This window comes from Pantherophis guttatus, chromosome 1 (assembly GCF_059756535.1).
Source record: "Pantherophis guttatus breed Tessera chromosome 1, ASM5975653v1, whole genome shotgun sequence".
NCBI lineage: Eukaryota > Metazoa > Chordata > Lepidosauria > Squamata > Colubridae > Pantherophis > Pantherophis guttatus.
In genome coordinates this window covers 288,867,456-288,891,735 of record NC_142063.1, presented here as the reverse complement: position 1 = coordinate 288,891,735, position 24,280 = coordinate 288,867,456, and the positions used below count along the sequence as shown (strand labels likewise).

Genomic DNA, 24,280 nt, shown 5'->3' with positions numbered 1-24,280 from the left:
ATTACTTACAATAACTACTTCTTCAACACGAGAGACAATAAAAATAAAGAAGACTTAGAGAAAAAGTTCTAAATCAAGATGAATTCCTGACAAACTTATTATGGTTTGGCCAATGCCTCACTTTAGGAGAGATTTATTGTGTACTTGTACTTCCAAGGTTGTATTTAAAAATAAAATAAAAATAAAATGCTGTAAACAGAATAGAGCTGTAATGCAGTGGATCCCATAGTCTATAATTAGATTTTATCCTTTATTATTGCCATTGTCCCTTTCCCCAGAAGCTTTGTTTGCTTTTCTATGTTAACTTCTGGCTGACAATACATTCTCATACAACAACTCTTATCTTATCTATGAGGTAAATGTTTCATTTAATTTGTGAAATCTGCAATATCAAAGGATGTTATAAACTAAAATGTTGTCACCTATTATATTATGTTCCAGAAGGCCTTGGAAAAACCCACATCAGAATTTCATAGAATTATGGCAATTTATAACACCTTGAAAGTTTAGGGAAAGGAGGTGGGGGAGCAAATCTTCCAAATTCTATTTCCTCTTCAGTCAATAAATCTGCACAAAGAAAAACATATGCTCTTAGAAAAGCCCACACTGCCAGCAGACATACAACCAGCTTGGCACATTTTGCACAGACCACCAACTGCAAAAGTACTTCACTACAAATAATGTGATTCATGTCAGAGAAAAATGGGGAGCTAGCCAAGACACACTAGAATTATGGCCATGGGCCAGATTCACAACTGTTGGGGTACGGATACACCCTGCCAGCATCCTTTAATATATAGGGAGGCCTTTCTTCATTGTTCCAAGAAGGCCAAAAGAAAGTCAACACTAATTCAAGAAGTTCCTTTGCATCTGAGAGCCTACCTTAAGGCAAGGCCTAGATAAGCATAGTAAACTAATTCAGTTATAAAGCACTTTCTTTAAATTCTAACTTTCCTCTTTCCTAAAGGAATCTCAAAACATGGTTCAACAGAATCTGGTTAATGAAGAGGAATTTATGACCCAGTTTGTAAGATCAGATCCTTATCCAAGTGCTTAGAATAATTTTAATGATTGTTGCCATTATGCTTTATTTCTATGCTTGCTTTCAGCTGATTGAATAAAGTCATACACACAACAATGAAATGTCTATGGAGATTGTCAGCCATCCAGGTCTTGGTTATCCCAAAGGTGCTTTTATAAGAGGCAACTAGACTATCTTGTTGTTGTTGTTTTTGAAGATGTTTCGCTCAGTGGTGGGTTTCAAATTTTTTTACTACCGGTTCTGTGGGCATGGCTTTTTTGGTGGGTATGGCTTGGTGGTCATGTGACTGAATGGGCGTGCCCAACTCGACGTCACTCACGGCAAGGTGGGGCGGCACCTTGCTGGGAGTGACATTGAGTTGGCCACACCCACTCAGTCACATGACCGATGCTGCAGAGATAGGCCGATTTCCTATGTACCTCCCCCCACCTTGGGCTGACAAAATAAAAGCCTGCCTGCCAAGCCAGCCTGCCAAGCAGCCCAGATTGGAAAATGCATGGCTGGGGTGGAAAAATGTTTAACAAACTCCAAACAATAATGCAAGCCTGGGTTTTGTTTTGGGGTGGTTTTTTGTTTTTTGCCAGAAGCCCCTTGGAGATGCACTAATTTTTACTGAAAAATTTCTGCACCGCCAAATCTTACTGTACCTCATTGTTACAGCACTGCTTGTTGCTGCTGTGGTCATCGGGGCTGCCCAAGTAAAGAACCGCACTGGCTCAGCTCAGGGTGACTGTGAGAAGCAAGAGGGGAAGCCAAGGCGCTTGCTCCATAGTGGCCAACTTCACATGTTCTTGCTCCCATGCGCACTTTCCTACTCCGGTTTGGTGCTCCCGAAGTAAGGAGCAAGAAGGGAGGCAGACACCAGTCCAAGAAGCCGAGAGCAAAAGTAGCGGTGGCAAGGGTGACAGGGGCATGTGACATGTCCCTCCATGGTCCCCTCCCAGGTGACAGCAAGGGCTTTGCCGCCGCCTCTTTTCTTCAGAGGCGCAGTGTCTGCCTCCAAGTCCTTGCAGAGGGACACACACACACATACCTCTGTCACCCCCGCTGCTGCTACTTTTGTTCTCGGCTTTTTCTCAGCGCTCTTAAAGTCAGACAGTGCCTCCTCTTTTCCTCAGAGGCATGGTGTCTGCCTCCCTTCACACTCCTTGTGGAGGGAGTTACATACACACATGCCCCTGTTGCCCTCGCCACCACTACTTTTGCTCTTGGCTTCTTGGCGCTCTTAAAGTCGATCTTGAAGAGCTGGAAGAAGTTTCCTTAGAACCTCCCAACTCATAGTTCGGAGAGGTGTAGGCTAGCCCCTGAATATATGAGACGTCTTGGGCAAAGCTCTTCCACAGTTCGGCCAAGTCTTCTCCTCCTTCTCAGCCTCGTATCACAGAGCAAACATGCACAGTCGCACACACCTCACGGTGCACAACAGTGGGTTGCAGAGTTGAACTGCTAATAAAAATGTACACAACTCTTTCAAACATTTCCAGGTCACTGATTTACACTATTTCATTTTCCGATTGAATTTTCTGATTCAATTAAAACCTCAGCACAACCAATCAATACAAATGCAGCTGCCCACTGTCAGTCTGTTCCAAGCAGACGCCTAGGAGGCAGATTCTGCAACCTATAATCCTTGTTTCTATTCCAGACTACCACCGTCACAAACCCCTGTGCCTTTTTTCTTTTTTCATTTAGATTCAGTCCTGAATACTGCAGTCATTTTCCATGGCATTTTCTGCCCTGAAAAAACCCACATAGAGAACTTCAAGTCTGGGATAAAAGTGTTTATTTTTCCACAAATTTAAAAGTCAGCAAATAATTCCATATTATCATTGCCTTTGTGAATCTGAATGACTAACAATGGTATAAAAATATAACATATGATATATGTTATACTAAATTAGGTTTGGATGATTGCCACTCCTATCTTTACAAAGATGACTTGGCCTGTGACACTTGTATGTACCTTTACGTCTAATGCCATTCAATTTCCATATTCTTCTGCCAAGGCATACCCAGAGTGTGTTGAAAGTTGGAATTTCTTTCAAGTTTTAACTCGAAGATATTAAACGAACAGGTTTCAACACAGAGATACTCAAGATAAAATTTGAGACGTTTCCTCCCAGAAAATTAAATATACTTACCACAAGCTCAGAGAACCTTGCATTCAGTTCTTCGGCTGGTGGGATTGGCACTGAGAACTCCAAGAACTGCAGAGGGTTATTGTCCTTGAGGTTGATTTCAGGCAGATCACTCCGCCCAAAGCAGCAAAGAAACCCCAAAGCATGACGACTCCGTTTTCGGGGAGCCATAGTCATCGTGATATGGGATGCTATCTAACAGTCATGATCTGCAGAGAAAGGAAAAGAAACATTATAAAGACTCCAAATGAAGGTCCATGAATGGAATGCTTTGAGATAACTACAGCATCTAAGCAAGCTTTTGAAAAAAATGAGAATGAAAGAGGTACAGGCAATGTTAAATAATAAAATGACTAATAAACACTGTCTTGCAAGACTTTCTCTGGGGTATCTTAGTGGAAAATATAAGGCAGTAAACTAAGCAGCTTTTAGCCCTGTGAATCAATTCTGGTTTTGTTTCTTTGTTTGTTTAACCCAGAACAGTTTCATTCATTTGGGACAGAAAAATAACTATATAATATATGTGCCAGAACTGGATACAAGTTAGAAAAAAACATATGATCTAGTCATATGTTTATATGCAAAAGAGATGCCTGGAACATCTTTGGAGGAAGACTGAGTCCGATCAAACATGAAAAAGACACCATATTTGGGATTATATTATACTGATAAGAGTGAAAAATATTATTTCACAACCCTTATTGTATTTACTAATGGCTATCTGGTGTCCCTTTTTAGGCTGACTTGTTCTTTGTTGGACATGCGCCACAGGAATACCCTGTTTCCCCGAAAATAAGACATCCCCTGATAATAAGCCCAATTGGGCTTTTGAGCGCATGTGCTAAAATAAGCCTCCCTCCCAAAATAAGCCCTCCCCGAAAATATTTAAACGCAGAGCTGGAAATCAGGTAAGACGGCAAGAGGAACCCCATCTTGCTCTATGCATCCCAAAATAATAAGACCTCCCCGAAAATAAGGCCAAGCACTTATTTCGGGGTTCAAAAAAAATATAAGACAGGGTCTTATTTTTGGGGAAACACAGTATCTACAGGGCCAATATGAAGAATATTCTCATTATTTGGCATAAAGTTGCTCTGATTTACTTAATATTGGACTCCAACTGGACAGATCTGGTTTCCTGGTCCTGGAACAGAGTCTTGTGGGAATACCTGGATCAAGTTTGATTCTAAGACTCTTGATGTAGTGGGTAGGGTTCTTCAGACTGTGAGCTTGGTCATCTGCTTATTAGATTCAGATTTCTCCTGGGTGGTTAAAAACATCTAGCAGATGACCTATGGTTAAGTCAGTGTGGTCATATCAGCTTCTTTAAGAGAGGGAGTATTTCTTTGAACTTAAAGAAGCAATGGTGTACCCCTCAAAAAGCCACAGATGAACCAACAATTCTGGACATCTGGTCTCCAGCTTTCCCTCTGTGGGAAGGTGGTTAGGCAGCAGCCTTTAAAGGATCCTGGAAGAAATGGATTATCTGGATCCATTTCCTGACTGGGCACAGTAAAGAGATCGCTTTGATCATACTTCTCAGTGATCTCTGACAGAGCCTGATGAGAGATGGTGCATCCTTCCTAGTGCCTTCTGAACTAGTCGAGAGGATTTACAGTAAAGGTATGATGCAGAAGGTTCTCCTCCTTCCTTTGTACTTTGATCTCAGTTGGTATTGATGGGGGAAGAGACTGAGTCTTTTGGCCCCTCATTTGTGGCCTGCCTCAAACTCAGCACTCTATTTGCTTAACAGCTATATAAAAATGCTGGGTGAGGCTATTTGCTGGTTTAGAGTGAGCTATAATCAGTATGCTGACAATATCCACTGCACATCTCTTTCATGGCCCAACCAAGCAATACTATTAGGATTTTGTCCCAATGTGTAGAGACTGTGTGGGCCTGCATGGGGAGGAACAGACTCAGGCTCATTTCTGACAAGAGTAAGTGGATGTGGATATTTGGAGCTCCCAGTTCTAGAGATTTTCCAAAATTAGTCTCGAATGGGATTGTGTTGTGCAGTCAGGAGGTTGTCTTGGATTTATAATTCCTTCTTAAGAGCAGGAAGCAATTGTGGCCAAGGGGGCCTTTACACAGATTCATCTAGTGCACCAGTTATGTCTGTTCCTTCATATCCTCTCGTGATATACAGTAGTCACCCAGTCACTCAGAAATAAGACTACTACAATGTACTCCATATGGGACTGCCATTGAAAATGTTGGTAATTAGGCAGTGATGCTCATGACACATTCTATCCATGTGATGCTACTGCTCCATTAGCTGCAGTGGCTACTAGTTGACTTCTGTGTGCCATTGAAGATGCTGATTATCATCTATACAGACCTTAATGGCATAGAGCCTAGCTATCTGTGGGACTGTCTATTTCTGATTGTTTCTTGAGTACTCTCCCAGAGTCCTGGGCAGAGTGGTAGTTGAACCCTTTATGATGTTTGATTCTTATACAGAGTTTCCCTTCTGTACACTTATGATTTGTTACTTTTTTGTTGTTCTTGCTTTTTTTAAAATTAAGCTGCCCAAAGTTATTTGTAGGTGGGCATTCTTTAAACTGTATTAAATAAACTGCTTAAACTTAAGTCCAAAATGTAAAACTGTGAATGGACCAGAAAACAATATTTATGAATTAATCATATTTGTAAGACTAAGATGTCGTGCAAAATAGCTAGGATAGGGAAAAAATACAACTATTGAGGATCTTTTGAGTGATGACCAATAAGTAAAATCCTGGCAACAATAAGCAATGGTTTATTCCATTATATACCTCCTCAGTCACAGTTCCAAAAGTCTGGAAACTTGAGCTTCTGATTTCAATTAAACTCAAAAATATTTTGTTTTGCATGGCATGCACCCCTATGATGTAGAGAAATTTAACTAGGAACAGTTGAAACAAGCTGGTGGACATGTTTAAAAATCAGCAATGTTATATAGATTTAAAAGCTAACAGCTTAATGCTGGGCCTCAGCTGTCAAACTGAATAGCAAGACACAGAGATTATTTGTCAATGAAAATCACTGCTATTTTAGTGGTTTACCAGAATTTAATTTTGGTAAAATATGGACAGAAACAATTAATTGTAGTTGGCATTGCTTTCCATGCCTAAAATAAGGGCCACAAATATGTAGGTCAAACCTTCTTGTCCTATAATTTACTAATTAGTCAAATAAATTAACTGTAAGCCAACCAATGTCAATTACAAATTAATTAATTTAGTTTGTTTATTAAATTTAAATGCTACCCATCTTTCCTGGGTGACTGGGTGACTGGGTGACTGGATGACTCTAGATGGCTTGCAAACATTAAAAACTATTGCACATTAAAATAATGAAGCAAAAAATAACAGTAATAAATACTGTCAAAGATGGAAAGAGGGGAACACGAAGTATGTGGAGAGAGGTAGGGTCTTTCCTAATCTAAAAGCAACCTCCAGAGTGGTGTACCCCTCTTAATTCCTAACTCTTAATTCCTAGAGACAAGAGCTCTGTGGAATTTCATTGAAAAACAGTGGGACAACATCATCAGCCAGTCCCCAATAATGCAGCCAAGGTAGCAAATACTAAGAATTATAGTTCTTTAGAATTTGGAGGTGCTTTAGGAATGCTTTCCTCCTTGCCGTAAACTTGCCCTTGACAACAGACCACAAGAAATTAGCAGAAATTAATGCCTAGTTAATCATAGACTATCATGCTTAGTCAACAGCAAGCTGTTGGATCAACTAGCCAGCAGTTAATCACTACACATTGTTGGGTCAACTTGCCACCAGTTAATCACTATCCTGCAGCAATTCTGAGTAGACCTATGGCTTTACATAAGTCTATGGCTGATACTCGGAGGCTGGATGACAGCATAGCCACCTAATATATCTTTTCCAATTTACATTCTGAGAGCAACTCTGTGCTTGAAAGGTTTCTTGAATGAGAAGTCTGAACTGCCTACAGAAAGCCAAGGAGGGGAAAATGCTTAGATCTTAGCACACTGCACAGGCTGTGAGTCCTACATCCAAACAGGAAGTCTCCTGCCAGGAGTCTGAAAGGAAGGATCTGTGCAGTCCACATGATCCTGCATATTTTGTCCTTTTAAGGGACTAGTTGTCCAGCAGCTTGGAGTTTATTTGTGTTATTCCTCCCACCCACCCCCAAGCATTTCATCCTTTTCATTTAATCTGCAGAATAAACTACATTTTGAGTGTAAATAATTAAAGCTGTCTTTCAAAACACTGGCTCCTCGAAGCAGAAGGGAACAAGGTGGCAGGTGAACAAAACCACTCAGTGCTACATCAACAGCTGAGTTTTGTCCAGCAGGCTGCTGTAACTGATTCACTTTAATCAGCCCTAAGACACACTGTGTTGTTTATTTGCCTGAACAAGGCTGCCTTGTGCCCTTGTGAAGACCAAGCACGTGCCCTAGAAACATTACCTTTTCCAATGGTAGTGGTAGAACTAAGTTACAACATCGAACAAGCTGCATTCAGCAAAGTCCAAATATGCCACCCTAACCCTTAAAAAAGAACCAAGACCATTGAAATATCATTGTTTGGTTCCTGATGTTTCTTCTTAATCTATTTTATGTTTTCCTTTCCATATTAGTGAAAACTGACTGGTTTAAGAAAAATAAAGAAAGGGGGTCTAAATTCTAAGAATCTAAAAATGTAACTTTCTTTTTGCCCAAAGGAAAAGTTGAGATCTCCAGAATTAATAGTGACTATTAAGCCCACTTCTTATGAATGCAAACGATTTCATGCGAGATCATTCACTTTGAAACAGCCCCCGAGAAGCAAATTACTATGCCTTTGTTATTATTATGTAAAAACATAAAACATAAAGTTGGAGAGAAAGACATGAAAGTCGAATAGCAGTGTTCCAATATCCAAGGGGCTGCCACAAAGAAGAGGGGGTGGGGGGGGTCAACCTATTCTCCAAAGCACCTGAAGGCAGGACAAAAAGCAGTGGATGGAAACTAATCAGAACCTAGAACTAAGGAGAAATTTCCTGACAGTTAGAATTAATCAGTGGAACACCTTGCCTACAGAAGTTGTGAATGCTCCAAACACTGGAAGTTTTCAAGAAGAGATTGGACAACCATTTGTCTGAAATGGTATAGGGTTTCCTGACAGAGCAGGGGGTTGGACTAGAAGATCTCCAGGGTCCCTTCCAACTCTGTTATTCTATTATTCTGTAAATCAGAATGACCAGCAAGCAATGGCTGTGCACATTTCCAGGATTTGGGAAAAACAGACCAAGATCTCATTTTGGGAGGTTTTTTACATTAAATGTGACACAAACATTAGCTTAAATGCTCAATCTTTCCCAAACTAATGTTGTCTAACTATGTCAAGACCACAAGTCCCAAAATTCCACACCAGAAAAACCATTTGCTACAGTTGAGAATTAAGAATTAAGGAAGCTCTTTAAACATTTATGAGAGCATCACATTAGACAAGGCTGCTCTGCCACAATACACTAATCTGATATAAAATTTAGGGTTTTTTTCTCATCCAGTAGTAATACTTAACTCTTTATTCATTTTATTTCACTTCGCTTAATTCCATGGACCAGCATATTTACAAGCAGATATTCTGCTTTGCTTTAGTGCATGAAACAGAAGATTGGGGTTAGGGTTTTTCAGCCTATATGCCAGGATCATCCAGCCATGGATACTATAAAACTTGTAGACTTTTACTCCTAGCATGGCTGGCTATGGAATTCTAAGAATTGAAGTCCACAAGTCTTAAACTTGCTAAGGTTGGACACCCCTGCAATATGCTCTCCTTCTAGCTCTATGATACTTTCTGCCTGTTACTATAATTAACTAAGTGTCCAAAAACAGCACCATGGTCAGTACCTCAGGTGAACAATCTATATACATGGTATTATTAATCAGAAATATTCACAGAAGTCCAAAGCAGCATTATAGAGTTGGGAGCCACCAAATTCAATTTCCTGCTTAATGGACGCATGCAAAGTAAACCGTCTCTGACAAGATGATTATCCAGCTTCTACTTGAATATATCCAAGACAGGGGAAAAGATATCATCTCTCTAGATAATTGGATTTATTATTTGACCACTTGTACTTCTAGGAAGCTTTGTTTTACTTTTAACTAAAATCTAACTTCCTGTCAATTCAATTCATTAAATGATGTCCTATACTATAAATACTATCCTATAAAAGATTGGTTTTGATCTTCTTCTGTGTGATAGCCTTTCATAGATTTAAAAAGTGCTATTGTATGCCCCCTGTAACTTTTTCTCAAAGCTAAACCTAAACAGCTCCTTCATTCACTTCATAGCACTTAGTTTTTAATACCTGATCATCTTTTGTTGTAGTTTTCTGAATTGTTCCAATCTTTCTGACTCCTTATAAAACCAAAGCCGGCACAGTATTGGAGCTGGCTTTGATCTAAGCAGAATAAAGTAGAAAAATTCTTTTCCATAATGTAGAATTACTCTTCTGTTGATGCAGTCTAAAATTGATTTCACTATTTTGCATCAAGAGATCCGCTGAACAGATGAACAATTCCTCCTCAACGGGGAGGTATCAGCTTAGTAATTAAATAGATACTACAGTACATAAAACCATTCAGATATGGTGAACTGCTTGATACTTGGCCACCTTGGTGTGTTCAGAACAAGCTGGAAGAGTTACAGTGAGTTGAGAAATTTCCTAGCTGACAATCTCAAAACTCCGATTTCTACAACTCTGTCCTGGGGGGGGAAGCTTTTTTTTTTTTTATTAACCTTTCCAAGTAACCACAGAAAAAAGTTATGGCTGTCCAATCTCCTCCTTGCTGTTTGGTTAAAAAAAGGCCTTAGCAACCTGCTTTTAAAAAGCAAAGGGTCATTTCTAGCAGGGAAACTAGTGATGGTTCCATGTTATCCTAAACAGCTACATTTACAAAGCCTTACACTCATTTCCATGTTTAAATCAAAGGCAACAGGATGGCCATGGGAAACCCCTCTTGAATGAGGTTCTTGCAACTAGTTAGTTCTATTGCAATACTTTCCTCACCAGGTGTTGGACAAAATCTACTGATGACCCAGAAGCATTGCAATTATCCAACAGCAAAGCAGTAAAAGGTTGTAATGTATTCCTCTCCATTATACAATCTATATTTAGAAGCTGCAAATTTTTCCAGCATCCAGCCCACCTCCACATTTGGAAGCAACATTCTCTATACAGGGAAAATTCTAACCTCTTGAGCCTAGGCATATAATTGTGTCTGGAGTTTATAAAAACAGAGGCCATTGATGAAATCACAGAGTGATGAACACTACTGAAAATTTGCAACTACAGTCTGTGTAGGTTGCAGCAATCGTAATTCATACTTCTAGAACCTCCTAAACTTTCACAGTTACAGGCAAATGTATGTGTGTGAGAAAAAGAGGGGATCATCAGCTGTGGATCCTAAAACCTAATGAAATTCAGGTGTTCAAGAAACAATGAGCACATTAATTTTTTTTACAAAGGCTTGTGCTTTGTAGGAAGAAATATGTTAGCCTGATTGTACTATTGCTTAGCCTGAAACTATTCAGATATTCATTCCAACAAAAGACTGTTTCATAGTCTTTCTCCACTGTTTCTGTAAATGACTGTTACACCTCTAATGCTGTATTCCTTGAGATATTCATTCATATATCACTATTGCTCATAAAGTCCACATTCAACAAAATAGAGAATTTTAAAATTAGGTAAATCCATTGAAAGAAAAGGAATATATTTGTAAGCAAGAGAGAAGATTAGGTGATGTTCAGAAAAACAATTATTTCACAGATCAGGATATTAGCTTATAAATTCCGGATCTATGTACTTTCCGTCAGGCTCTTAAAACTTTTTTATTTCATCAAGCTGGGCTGGCCTAACTCTGCAATGGTGTAATTTTAATTTTAATTTTAAATGGGGGATTTTAACTGTCGGGCCAAATTGCTTAATATAGTTTTAAATTGTTTTTAAATTTTGTATTCTATGTTTTTTATCTATGGCTGTTCACCGCCCTGAGTCCTTCGGGAGAAGGGCGGTATATAAATTTAAATATTAAATTAATTAAATTAAATTAAAGCTAATGAAAAAACATATTTTTTTTTCACCAATTTATATTACACATTCATTTCATGAAAACTGACCCTAAATTCATTAAGGAAAAATCAAAATAGGACACAAGTCCAATTTTGCTTTGTTTGATAGCAGCATTTACAGACTCTTCTCCGATTAATTCAGCAGCTTTGGATCATCCAATTCTTGCCTGCAAAAGTGACTTAGCTGTGACTTAGCTCAGAACATTGATCAGAAAGGTCAGCAGTTGTTGATCAGAAAGGTTGGCAGTTCAGCAGTTCGAATCCCTAGTACAGGTGTCCTGCATGAGGGTTGGACTAGATGACCTCCAAGGTCCCTTCCAACTCTATTACTGTTAAATCTCTTAAGCAAAATACAAGGAATCAAGGAAGTGGTATTGATACTCTAGACAAGAAGAATGGCCATTAGCTCACATCATCATAATCATGTTGGGGAAAGCTCTCCATAATTACAGTGATTGTATCTAATTCACTAGCTCCAAATTATAGTAATTTCTGGGACAGATTCAAGCCCTTATGACTTGCAGCCATACTAGCTTAAGTGATATTTCTTCCTTCCTCTACAATCCTAAAAATTCTCAGAGGTCCTGCTCTGAGAAATCTTGCCTGTTAAGATAAGGCAGGTAATTACTTACCAGCAGATTTTCTTTTGAGGAGTCTCCTTAATGTCTGGATGATAGACAACATCATTCTTAATCATTCAGAATTTTAATCCTTATATTTATATTTATATCCCATGTTGCATTTTATCTCTGTGGCACTGCTAAATCTTTAGCAAAGCCAGGTCTAGCCTGTGCTGCTTTTAGATGACTGTACTTGTTAATCTGTTTATTATATTGTTGATTTGATTTATATGGATTTTATTGCTGTTCCTCTGGCACTACAATTAAGTTCAGAGGAAATCTACATGGAATTAAAAATGGTTACACAACAGTGACAGAGGGCAGTTGATTCCCTCATGTCTTCCTGTTGGCCACTGTAAACAAACAAACAAACACAGAGAATGTTTGACGAGGAAAGGAGCTTATTTCAATGTGGAAAAAAATCATTCAAGTGTTTGGACTAATTGACTTAAATCTTCCCAAAACATGTGCCTTGGTTAAGCTTAACATGATGGTTAAGCTATTCTCTCAGGATTCAAAGCTTCCTTCATTACCCTTCCATTTAAGTACAGGGTGGTTGCAAGGATGAGTGTGAATTTAAATGTATATTCCGATGTCAGGATATCCACTTCTGATCTTAAAACAGGATACTCCACAACTGCCTAAAGTGGTTCAACTTTGAAACAGGACATTCGGACCATAAAATATTTTGCACACCTTTAATACAAATAGCTTCCTTTTGCCAGCCTTCCTGCCAGCCTTCTTTCATTATCCTCTTCCTTTTGCAAATCATGCATTTTTTTCAAGAACATATTATTGCAAAATAATATCAGGATAGCAATTAGTGACATGTATTCTAGGAATGCCTACACAAATTTCTGGATAAGAGGGCAAGAGGATAAAGTACTACTTTGTTTTGATTGCGGGGGAGGGTATTCTATATTGTTCACAGTGATGAAAAAAACATCAAAGTATCTAATTTGTGAAAATTAATATTGACAAAAAAATCCTATTATTTAAAACTTCCTGTCAGGATAGTAAACATTGTTCAAGAGGGAGGGGTTTATTCAGGAACAAACAAACAAAAACTAGCAGGGCTGTCATATTTTATATCTCTAGGAAATTGTGTACCAAGATAGCCATCAGGAATTCCCTCCAGAAAACTGTGTTTACCTTATACACAGGCTTCTTCTGAACTGTTCTTGGCTTTGCAATTTTTTTGTATATTTTTTACAAACATGTAGCAATTCCTTCTAACGCCTTGATGTCTCATTTCCACCCTTCCTCAGCCTGTTATTTCCCATCCAGCTAAGTCAATAGGCTGGTCCAGGTCAGGCAGTAGAGTCTGGATTTCTGCCAGAAACCTTAATTATAGCAACGTCCTCTTCCTCTGACAAGGGTGTACATGTTCATTTGAAAGTCACTTGGCCTGGTGGCCAAACACAACCAACTTAATGTAGTTGTATCTCCCCTTCCACAGCAAGCTTGTTCAGAAAAAGTATCTCCATATTAATTTATCTCTGTTAAAGTATCTCTGCTAAAAGTGACATTTGCTTTACGTCCTTATCTCTTCCAATCAAATGGATAATGTTAGTTTTTTAAAATAATAGTCCTGGTTTAAGAGAACCAAATTGATGCACTGGTTAAAGCATCAGGTTAGAAAACAGGAAGCTATGAGTTCTAGTCTCATTTTAGGTATGAAGTTGGATGACCTTGGGTCAGTCAATTTCTCTCAGCACTGGGAAGGAGGCAGCACTTTGGGAAAAAAAACCTTGCCAAGAAAACTGCAGGGATTTATCCAGGTACTCTCCAAGAATTAAGACATAATTAAATGGAGAAAAAGTCCTGGGTTAATCATTCCTATAAATAATTAGTTCCCAGGTTCCCATAGTTGCAATTATGCAAATGATGTTCAACCTATTGTCCCTGGGTTTGCCAACCTAATTAAAGAGTGCATGGGTGTATATACATCATCTTGTTGCCTGCTGTCAAAGATATGCCATTTCCTTCCCACAGAAGACCAGAAGCAAAAAACACAATGAGAACAGGATTCACCAATCTAATTGGACATTTGTGTCTAAGGTTTCTCTCTCTGAAACAGCCACACTGGCATGGAAATTGGGGTGGGACTCTGAATATACTGCATCTTCTAAATGCCAGACCCCTTTGTGCAAATAATGGATAAAAAAGGTCTGCTTGGATGTTTGGGCCAGTTTAGCTACTCTCCAGCACTCCTGATTTTTCCATTTTGAAGTGAAGCCTATAATGATTCCCTAGTTCAGAAATACAGGAGATATTATATTTGCATGTCTTCTTCTTTGTTGCCTACTGTTCAAAAATGAAGCATCCAAAAATGTACTTTTAAGACATCAGAGAGCTGCTTGGGAAATGGTTTTGTTTGTAAAAGAGGCATGCTATTTTTTGTGTCTATTCTCAGTAGCTGATTCACTAAACTGAATGGAATTTATTCCCAGAGAAACATGAGAAAATTTGCAGAGTTCATGAACATCTAATGCTACTCATGCATCTAGTCAATATTATGGTTGTTGCCAAATTTCATGAAAACTTGAAATTTCAAAGTTGGAAACCTGCTTAGAAACAGCATCTGATAAATTGTGAGACACACAGAAACAAAAACTTTTGTCAAAAAAGACTTACAGATCCCAATTTAGGGTCAAAGCCTTAACCCATCTGCAGTATTAAAATCCTACTTCAAGAGTTAGCTTATTAAATATTATTATTCTTGGGTGAAGGGATAGCTCAACAGTTAAAGATTCAGAGATTGTCAATTGGAGAGCTGCCAACCCAGGTTTGAGACCCCAGCTTCCTGCAATGGGGCGAGCTCCCATTACTTGCTCCAGCTCCTGCCCACCTAGCAGTTTGAAAGCATGCAAATGCAAGTAGATTAATAAGTACCACTTTGGGGGGAAGGTAACAGTATTCTATGTGCCTTTACTGTATAGCCATGTGGCCACATGACCATAAAAATTGTCTTTGGGCAACTCTGGCTCCCTCTGCCAAGAAACAGATGAATATCACCTCCAGGAGTCGGGCATGACTTGGCAGGGAAAGCTATACCTTTTCCTTGGGCAAGGGGAATAGTAATGATTAACAGATTTATCATTGCAGAGTTTTATTTTTGCTCAAACTTTCACAGAGTAAGCATTGCATTTACAGATGAATGAGAAACTTGCTTCTACTGAAGAAGAGGAGGTGTACCTTATATAAATTACTAAAAAAGTGGAATTGGATATAAAATAGTATTCATTTTATTGTGCTTTTCTACCTGTTACCTTCAAATTAAATGAAAGATTCTTATTTTTCTCATTTACTCCATTATGCTAGAAGAATCTTTAAAAGAAAGTATGCTCTACCATAGAATAACAGAGTTGGAAGGGACATTGGAGGTCTTCTTGTCCAACCCCCTACTTAGGCAGAAAATGTAAACCACTTTAGAAAACTGGTTATCCAACCTCTTCTTAAAAACTTACAGTGTTGGAGCATTTACAACTTCTGGAAGCAAGTTGTTCCACTAATTAATTGTTCTGTCAGGAAATTTCTCCTTAGTTCTAAGTTGCTTCTCTCCTTGATTAGTTTCCACCCATTGCTTCTTGTCCTACCCTCAGGTGCTTTGGAGAATAGCTTGACTCCCTCTTCTTTGTGGCAGCCCCTGAGATATTGGAACACTGCTATCATGTCACCCCTAGTCTTTCTTTTTATCAGACTAGACATGCTAGTTGTAATACAATACCTAGGTGAAACTCAGTATAACTGCATACCTCAATAACATAATTGTAACAGGCATAGATGAGCAGTGTTAAAGTCAACGTACATTATTCCTAGATGTGAATAGTTTCATGCTTTGGAAGGGACAGGTTTACAGATCCATTAATTTAAAGTGTAGACACCTATTGTATATGGATACTGATCTTCCTGCATGGCTTCTATGAGAAGAACATAAGAAGAAGAAGAAAAGGCAAGGAGTGCTATGATTTTTACAATAGACATGGAAAGGCATCTATAAGGGCTTGGGAAATTAAGGCAAGACACTAAGACACCACATAGTTTGGTTTGCCCCTTACATACTTTAAAAGTGAAGATCAGATGAAAGTAATATATGTAGAAATAAGAAGTGACTGGCAAGGTGCAAACCAGTTATTATCTAGGCAAAGATCCATGCATATGGGGAATCTATGGCTAACCAGTCATGAAGAATCTACAACCTATGGGACCCTGTAGAAAGGCTGAGAAGAAGACTAATCTTTTTTTAGTCCTGCTACAGGGACTAACACACAATCAGAAACCAAAGGATTTCAGTTCTAGTGTCTGTTATATCAATCATTACTAACCATATCAAAAATAGTTAAAGGTTGCTTGTTCTCTTGCAGATATTACTAGTTTAGGTAATGAAACATCTGCAAGAAAACAAGCAAGTTCAGAGAACACCAAGGACCCCTCATTTCAACCATGAGCTAAAATATTCTCCTTTATTAAAAGTTTCTCTGAGCAAAGCTTGACTCCTGGTAACAACATAAATATAACCATGCTCCTTTCTTGGCTGAAGTATGGAAGTGGTTTGCTATTGGCTTCTTTCAAGATGTTTTCTAGTTTATTAATGTAGTCTACAATCCTGATGGTCTCCTACTCGTATCCTAACCAGCCCTATCCCATTTAGCTTCCAAGACCAGATAATATTAGTAGAAGGTTTGCTGTTTAGTTAGTTAGTTTGACCTTTCTGTGACAAGCTATGAACAGGATCACAACTACTTCTTCAGCATTTCAGGGGTTAGTGCTGAGAGCAGTCCAAAGGTATGTTCTTAAGAAAAAAAAAAAATCACTGCAAGCTTCCCACTTAGCACAATGAAATTAATAGCTAGGGTACTTGGGAATTTCTGGAACGCCCAATGTGGAATCAACTTTGCATTCCCACTGGAAGTCAAAATGTTATAGAAAGGTCAAGCACAATAATTCAATGCACTGTTTTCATTTTCATTCTGCCTTTTGGACCCATTAAATGTGGGTTTAATGACTTTGGAACCTCAGTACTACGCAAGCAGATCTGGATTCTGAGACAGCAATTTAGCATCAGTGTTGAACTTTTAACCTAAAACGTCTTGATGAATAATTGCTAGCTGGCAGAAGTTCTATCTGATAAGGACTGTATATGTATATTTAAATAACATCCAGATAAAAAAGTGCTGTTTTCTGGGCAAATTAATTTGCAGGCAGTAAGTCATGTGAGCCTTAATATGTACCTAGAAGTAAAAGCTGCTCCTTTCGGTGAGATTTATTCCCCACCTCACCAAAAAAACCATGCAAGAATAACCCCAGTCCCCCATTACAATTGTCTATATGCAATACACTATTATATTTTCTTCTATATAACTTGCAAACTTAAATGATAGCGCAGATAAGAAGATGATTCACATCTTTACACCACTGGAGAACTTATCAAAACAAGTGATACTGGAACTTGTAAAACCTCTTCTTCCTTGGCTTTTCCCCTTTTTAAACGTTGATAGCCTTCACTGATTTGTTATAATGCCAAATATATTTATCATTTTGAAGGAGCCAGACCTTGGTTCCTGAACCATTTTCTAGGTGCTCAGAGCATCTTCACAGAAATATATTTTTTCTCTGCCTTATAGTATTTAATTATAAGAAAAAAAGAGATAAATTTATAAGAATGAAAAGCAACAATATTTCTTAAAATCACAGGTAAATATGATTTGAGTCTGATGACCACAAAAGTACAAACTGCATAAGAGAGTAGAATTTTGAAGTTGTACAACCATTACAGATATTTAATTAGAAGCTGATATTCCATTGTTGTCTAATCATTTAGCCTACTGAATGTCTGTATTTGAAAAGCAATGGTTTCCTCCACTTCTTCATTGCCAGGAATACAAAAATTGGAAATACAAGCCTATCAACCAGTTCTCAATTTGAAATCCATTTTAGAAATCAAAGATCTTTTCCTAACATTTCTTTCCATCATAATTTTAATTTTAATACCACGTAGGCATGTGGGCTTTAATTCCCAGGATTCTTAGAAATAGTCATGCTGGAGGGAGAATTCTGAGACTTCAAGGCCATCGATCTGAAAGATGTCTCAGTTCTGGATGGCTGCTCTACAAATTTTATCTGAAAAAGGCACCAGTATATCTCATCAGAACCTACAAAACAATAAAAGAGCAATCTAAGATGTAACTCCTCAAATTGGGAACACTACTCATCCTGAACAAAAGGCTTGAGGAAAGAGCCACGTGTTACTCAACTTTGTATAGGCTCAACCCATCAAGGGTTGGGCTCAGCCATATGTTGGGGAAAAGGTCATCCCAAAGGGCAGAATCTGAGGCATGACTTTTGCGTCTCACAAGTGACATTGTTTTAATGAAGAGACCCAGATTGTATCCTCCTTTTTGGAGTATGTGGGATAGGCAGATCTCTTGGGAGTAGGTGGGCTGACATGTAAAGATTTATAGGTGACAATCAGCACTATAAATTACACCGCAAAACAGGTGTTGTTCATAGAATAGAGATTTCACAGGGGCTTAACAAAAAATGTCCAGAATTACCCACATTGCTGTGTCTGAACTAACTACATTTTCTAGAAGGTCTTCAAGGGCAGTCCCATGTGGAGCATGCTGCACAATCATAGTTAATGATAGCTACATAAACATGAGCCAAGCTAGATGAAAGCCCCTAGTTAGTCTTTTCTTAAGATTTTTTTTTTTAATATTTAGATGACACATACTGTAAGTCACAATAGGTGGCAGCACCTAGCCGATCCTGGCTGATCTGACATAGCTCAGCAAGGCTAAACCTGGTTAATATTTGGATGGGAAACCACCAGGAAATTACAAAGCTGTATGGCAGACAGGGAAAAAAAAACATACTGGAAGAATAGAAATGTAAGTCATTTCCACATTATTGTCAAGAAAATTATATGGCATGTTGAAGAAGATTCTTGGAGCTAAGTTTGACTTGCAAGAATGGTAACTTTTGATATTTCAGGAATCAGTACTTAAGCATCAACTGAGAAGTTTCTAATAAAAACAGATAATAACTATGGCAGTGTTTTTCCACCTTTACAACTTGAAATTTGGGAGTCCAGAAATCTTCAAGTTGATAAAGATTGAAAAACCCCACCTGTGAGTTCTCTTGATGGCATACCCATCTTAGTTCAGCATGTCATAGAACCAAACGCAGTGTTAAATTTGCCCTTCTTTTTGCAATCATTAGTGAAAAGACAACAACCAAAGACTTCTCTCAAGGCATAGCAACAAAGGAAAATGCAAAACATATGATGGCTCATGGATAAACAAGGAAACAAAGGTGAGCCAATTCTCAAACTTCAACTAATCCAGGATACACTTTACTTCCCCAAGTCAGAAAGACAAATGAGCAGCATAGGAAAGTATGTGGATAGTTAAGACAAGCACTTTTCCTGCTCTGTGGAAAATAAGTGTTATTAAACGTCCAATAACTGAGGGGGCTTCAAATGCCTGGGGTACAAGGCTGTTTTTTTAATCATGGTTTTTAAAACAATGATTTTATCTGTGGTTTATTTATGGCTTTTTAAATATTGCTACATCATGTCAGTTCTATTATGTGAGTTTATTAAGTGGCCAGGGTAGAAGTAATGCCAATAAATTCTGCAGAGAAAACAAAATGTCACATCTGATTTCTAACGCTCAGAAGTTTCCTGTGAAAATTCTAAAAATATTCACAGCCTAATTGTAATAATAGGGGCAAATGTAACTCTGGGGTTTTGTTGCATTGGCAGGGAGGCCCCATCAGAAAGAGCCGGCCAGAGACTGCAGAATGGTAATGACCTGTTATTGGGCTTTGCTCCAATAGCTTTGCAGCTGATGAATATTAGAGGAGGCATCAGATAAGCTTACAACATGATTTAATAACTGCATCAGTTCAGCAGCTATGTCAGCAGATGTCCAGCCTAGTAAATCTACTTATTGCTTCTAAAAGGTCAGCAGCAGCTGAATGAGACAGCAAATGGGGGAATGTGACAAAGATATAGAACACTGGATGATTTAAAAACAGAATATGATTCAAACAATGGCTCAGACTCATTCAAGGATCTCAAAACCATTGCATCCAACCCTGACAATTCCAAACAGCCACCGCTGCAGCATTAGGTGGCCAATTGCCACTTAGAAACTTCTGACAAAAGAACATTTGCAATGCATGAGACAAACTGTTCTAACATTCAACAACTCATCACCCCAGGAAGCTCTGTTGAAAGTAAATGGAGTTCCAACCATCAAATTATGCTCTTCAAGAAGCAAAAGCATGGTATTTTCCAGGTGGATAAACTGCTCCCTGTTTCTTCCTACAATAATGAAGTAACAGCCACTTTAACAAAACTTTGCAAAAAGAATTTTACTTCTCTTTTTTAATTTCACTTCTTGAGATGGAGAAATTAAATTGAGCCAGATTAGGTTAACTTCCTGTCCCAACATTTAGATGTAAAGTGAGTATGAATCTCTATGTGTTTAAACTTATGAATTAGAGCAGTGATTCTTCACCACGGACCTCCTTTAAATACTTTTTGTGGCCACAGACCATGTTCATGGACCCCCAAAACTTAACTCAAGATTTAAATCATAACATTTCTTCACACCTTCGCGGACCTCCTGTGACGACATCACAGCCCCCTCCCCCAAGGTCCACAGAGCACAAGCTGAGAACCACTGATTTAGAGCATTTCTTCTGGGACAACAAAAAAATATTCTATAATAAGTAGGTATCTACTTTCTAAGCCAAACATAGCCAACTCCTTCAATAGTTCCTAATGTGCAATGACAGAAACCTTTGATTCCTGACGGTACAATATATCATAATTCGACAGACTGAATGATATCTGATCACAGCAAAACTTACTGCATTGTTGTTGCTGCTAGAACTATTGAAATGGCAAACTGTAAGCGGACAAATCCACTTCTAGTTGCAACTTTTTTTAAAGTTTATGGGCCAGTGGTTTGGCTTAGAGAACATGTGGCTTTTCACCACATAATTAATTAACAAGGTCATCAGTGGCACCTTTTTAGAACTTTTGTTTATTATATATATATATTTTAATTTGATTTATATGCCGCCCTTCTCCGGAGACTCAGGGCGGCTTACAATGTGCTCAGCAATAGCCTTCATCCTTTTGTATATTTATACAAAGTCAGCTTATTGCCCCCACAACTGGGTCCTCAATTTACCTACTTAGAAAGGATGGAAGGCTGAGTCAACCTTGAGCCTTGGTGAGATTCGAACCTGCAGTAATTGCAGGCAGCTGGTCTTAATAACCAGCTTTATAACAGGGTGCCTTAGACCACTGTACTACCAAGGCTCTTTGGTAGAAATTTGTTCTTTAAAATTAGGCATCTATGGAAAATGGAATCCCAGATAGAATAAAGATAATGATACTATGGCAGGCAGGCAGGCAGGCAGACAGAATTATCTATATCATCTATATCAGGAGTGTCAAACTGGCAGCCCGTGAGCAGATGTGTCACATGCAGTCCAAACCCACCCCAGCTCCGCAAAGGGGGAAAAAAAATCGCAAAATGTCACATGACAGCAATGTGACCCACACGTTTGACCTGTGATCTATATATAGCAATATACTGAGTCATTTCAAAGCTAAGATACAGTCCCTCTGCATTATTAAGAAGCCCTCCCTTAATATTTTTTGCTTTCTGTCAGCCAGATAGAATTTCTAAGTGCTGGCCACTAACAAAAAATTATTAAGAGATCACAAATGACTACCAATTTCATTTTCAGTATCCAGTCCTAGTCTACTCCGATACATTAATCTTAAATTTAAATAGAAGTAGGGGAACAGTTGAACAGGAAAAAAAGGCATTGGAATGCCTCTAGAAGCCTGATAAAACATCTCTGCATCTGGGCCCGTAAAATTCTGTTGGGACCAAAATTTGAAACCAGATGTATCCAGTATTAATATCCAACACCCAACAAGATTAGCAAAAAGGGTGTCCACCCTCCCAGGCAAGTTGCGTACACTGCATTCAGCAATATGTTTAATTAATTTACTGTGTGAGAAACAAGAAATGGAAGCAATTTCCTGTTTAGAGGCCTTTATCTTCCCAAATATTTAATAGTTTATATAAGACACACTGAGTCAACAAATCCTATGCAAAAGGAAGCAACAAAAAGCTAGTATACTGACATTCTATATCCAGGTGGGGCGCATGCACGGATACTGCGTGCGCATTGCATTTTGGGGGTTCGGGCGCACTTTGGGCACTGGGTCCGGAAAAGGTTAGCCATCACTGTCCTATACTGTCATGATTTCCTCTGTTTTGTAACTTAGTAATAAAAGGCTAATACTCTTCACCATTGCCAAGCACATTTTGCTCTAATTTAACTCAGATTGAAAGAGTTTATTAACATCTTAATGCTGTGACAACTATAGGACTTGTTTTTAAAAGCAGCTTAAGTATAGATTAATATATCCTGCTCTTCTCCATAACCTAATGGTTCTGGTTTGGGAATTAATCATAAGCAAAACCATAAGGTGAATTAAGGTTCTCAGCAGCTTAGCCCTTGAAATTGCTTTGAGCATCAGGAATCTCTTCTGGAATATTAACCCAGTGGAAAAATGCATTTCTTCTGAGCATGAAAATGTCAGATTATTGATGTCTTGCAAAATAAATAAATAAATAAGAGAAAGGTTGGAAGAAAAAAGGAAATGAAGATTGCCAAGGCTTCTGTAGTCTGAATCCTGCAGATGAAACATGTCAACTTCCCAATTCCACTACATTCACTACAAAAGTCTAAATGGGATGCCTTTAGTATACTGATTTTGAAAGATGAGAAATATTTAAGAGTTCTGAATGGCTGTGTTTTTCTTAAGACAAAAAGTATTTGGATTTTAAAAGGTTGGTAGCCAAAATTTGCTAAAGATATTTGTGAAATGGGGTATAGAAAGAATAATGCCTTGGAAATATCCCTTATAATTTGCAGAAAGAGAAAACTATCTTTCTCTTAAATTCTGCTAGAAGAAACTGATTGCATATCCAACTGTTTCTATGTTCATGTAAAATGAGGGGGGGAATGAACAAATCAACATTAGCTTCTTTCTACACTCATACACTCAAATTTGTTTTTTTCTAATTTTACTAGTCTCTACAAGCATGGCTACTTATGGTGAAGAAGTGAGGGTTTGTTTGGTTTTTTCATTCGTATTTCAAACCTTCCATTTTTGGCTATGTAACTGAAATGAAGGAAATTGTCCCAATGGGATACTGCGTCACCGTAGGAAAAATTAAAACATTCCATACGCACTAAGGATAATATAAATAACAAGAGATTTTGCAGTCTGCTCTCTGTAAGGTGGATTTCATACAAACATACAGAGGAAGAGATCATTGCTATACACTTATAACAATAGCAATAACCCTTAGACTTATATACCACTTTATAGTGCTTTACAGCCCTCTCTAAGCGGTTTACAGTATCAGCATATTGCCCCCAACAATCTGGGTCCTCATCTTTGGAAGGATGGAAGGTTCAGTCAACCTTGAGCCGGTGAAACTTGAACTGCCAAACTTCTGGCAGTCTGGTAGTATTAGTCTGCAGTACTGCATTTAACCACTGCACCACCATGGCTCAGGAAGCAGTAGTCTGTTCCTTCTGCAAGAAACCCTTGCTGGATCCTATTGATCAGGTCAGCTTTCAACTAGTTCCCAAGCTTTCCTTTGTAGAAAAGGTTGTCGAGAAGAGGGTAACTCCACAATTCCAGGGGGATCCTAGAAGAATTGGATTATCTATTTTATTTGAGGGTCTCTCAAATTACCTTTGCCCACCCCATCAAATCAGATGGAAGTGACTGCTGCAGGTTCCCACAGTTAGGGAACCACACTTGGTGGACCCAAGGAGGTGCCAAGGCACCCAACTCATGAAACATTCTCCTCCCCCAAAGTGAGGTCAACTCCATTCCTATTTATTTTCCAGAAGTTTCCTGAAGATCTGACTATGTCATTGGGCCTGAGAGTTCCAAGGGACTGGGGATTTTTTTTTTTAATTTGATTTATATGCCGCCCTTCTCCGGAGACTCAGGGCGGCTTACAGTGCGTTAAGCAATAGCCTTCATACTTTTGTATATTTTATACAAAGTCAGCTTATTGCCCCCACAAACTGGGTCCTCAATTTACCTACCTTAGAAAGGATGGAAGGCTGAGTCAACCTTGAGCCTGGCAAGATTCGAACTTACTTTAATTGCAGACAGCTGGTGTTAAATTACAGTGCCTTTGTCTGCAGAGCTATCCAGGCTCATCCAAATTTTGTGGTGGCTCCTCTGCTAATCTAATTTCTTGAGTGGCCTTATGCTTTTTAAATTCTTTAATAATGACTGGTTGTTTACATGTTTGTTGTTTTGTATCT

General features: G+C 38.5%; 1 protein-coding gene across 6 annotated transcripts in view; it reads right to left on the bottom strand.

The window, feature by feature from the left end:
• The window catches only part of DAAM2 (dishevelled associated activator of morphogenesis 2), a 210,778-nt gene that overhangs the window by 114,836 nt on the left and 71,662 nt on the right, over positions 1-24,280 (bottom strand). For all 6 annotated transcript variants that reach the window (XM_034428014.3, XM_087883100.1, XM_034428012.3 and 3 more), the window contains exon 2: positions 3,184-3,389. In XM_034428014.3, the coding sequence (XP_034283905.2) occupies positions 3,184-3,357 (174 nt within the window). In that variant the 5' untranslated portion in view covers positions 3,358-3,389. The remainder of the gene's footprint in view (positions 1-3,183; positions 3,390-24,280) is intronic.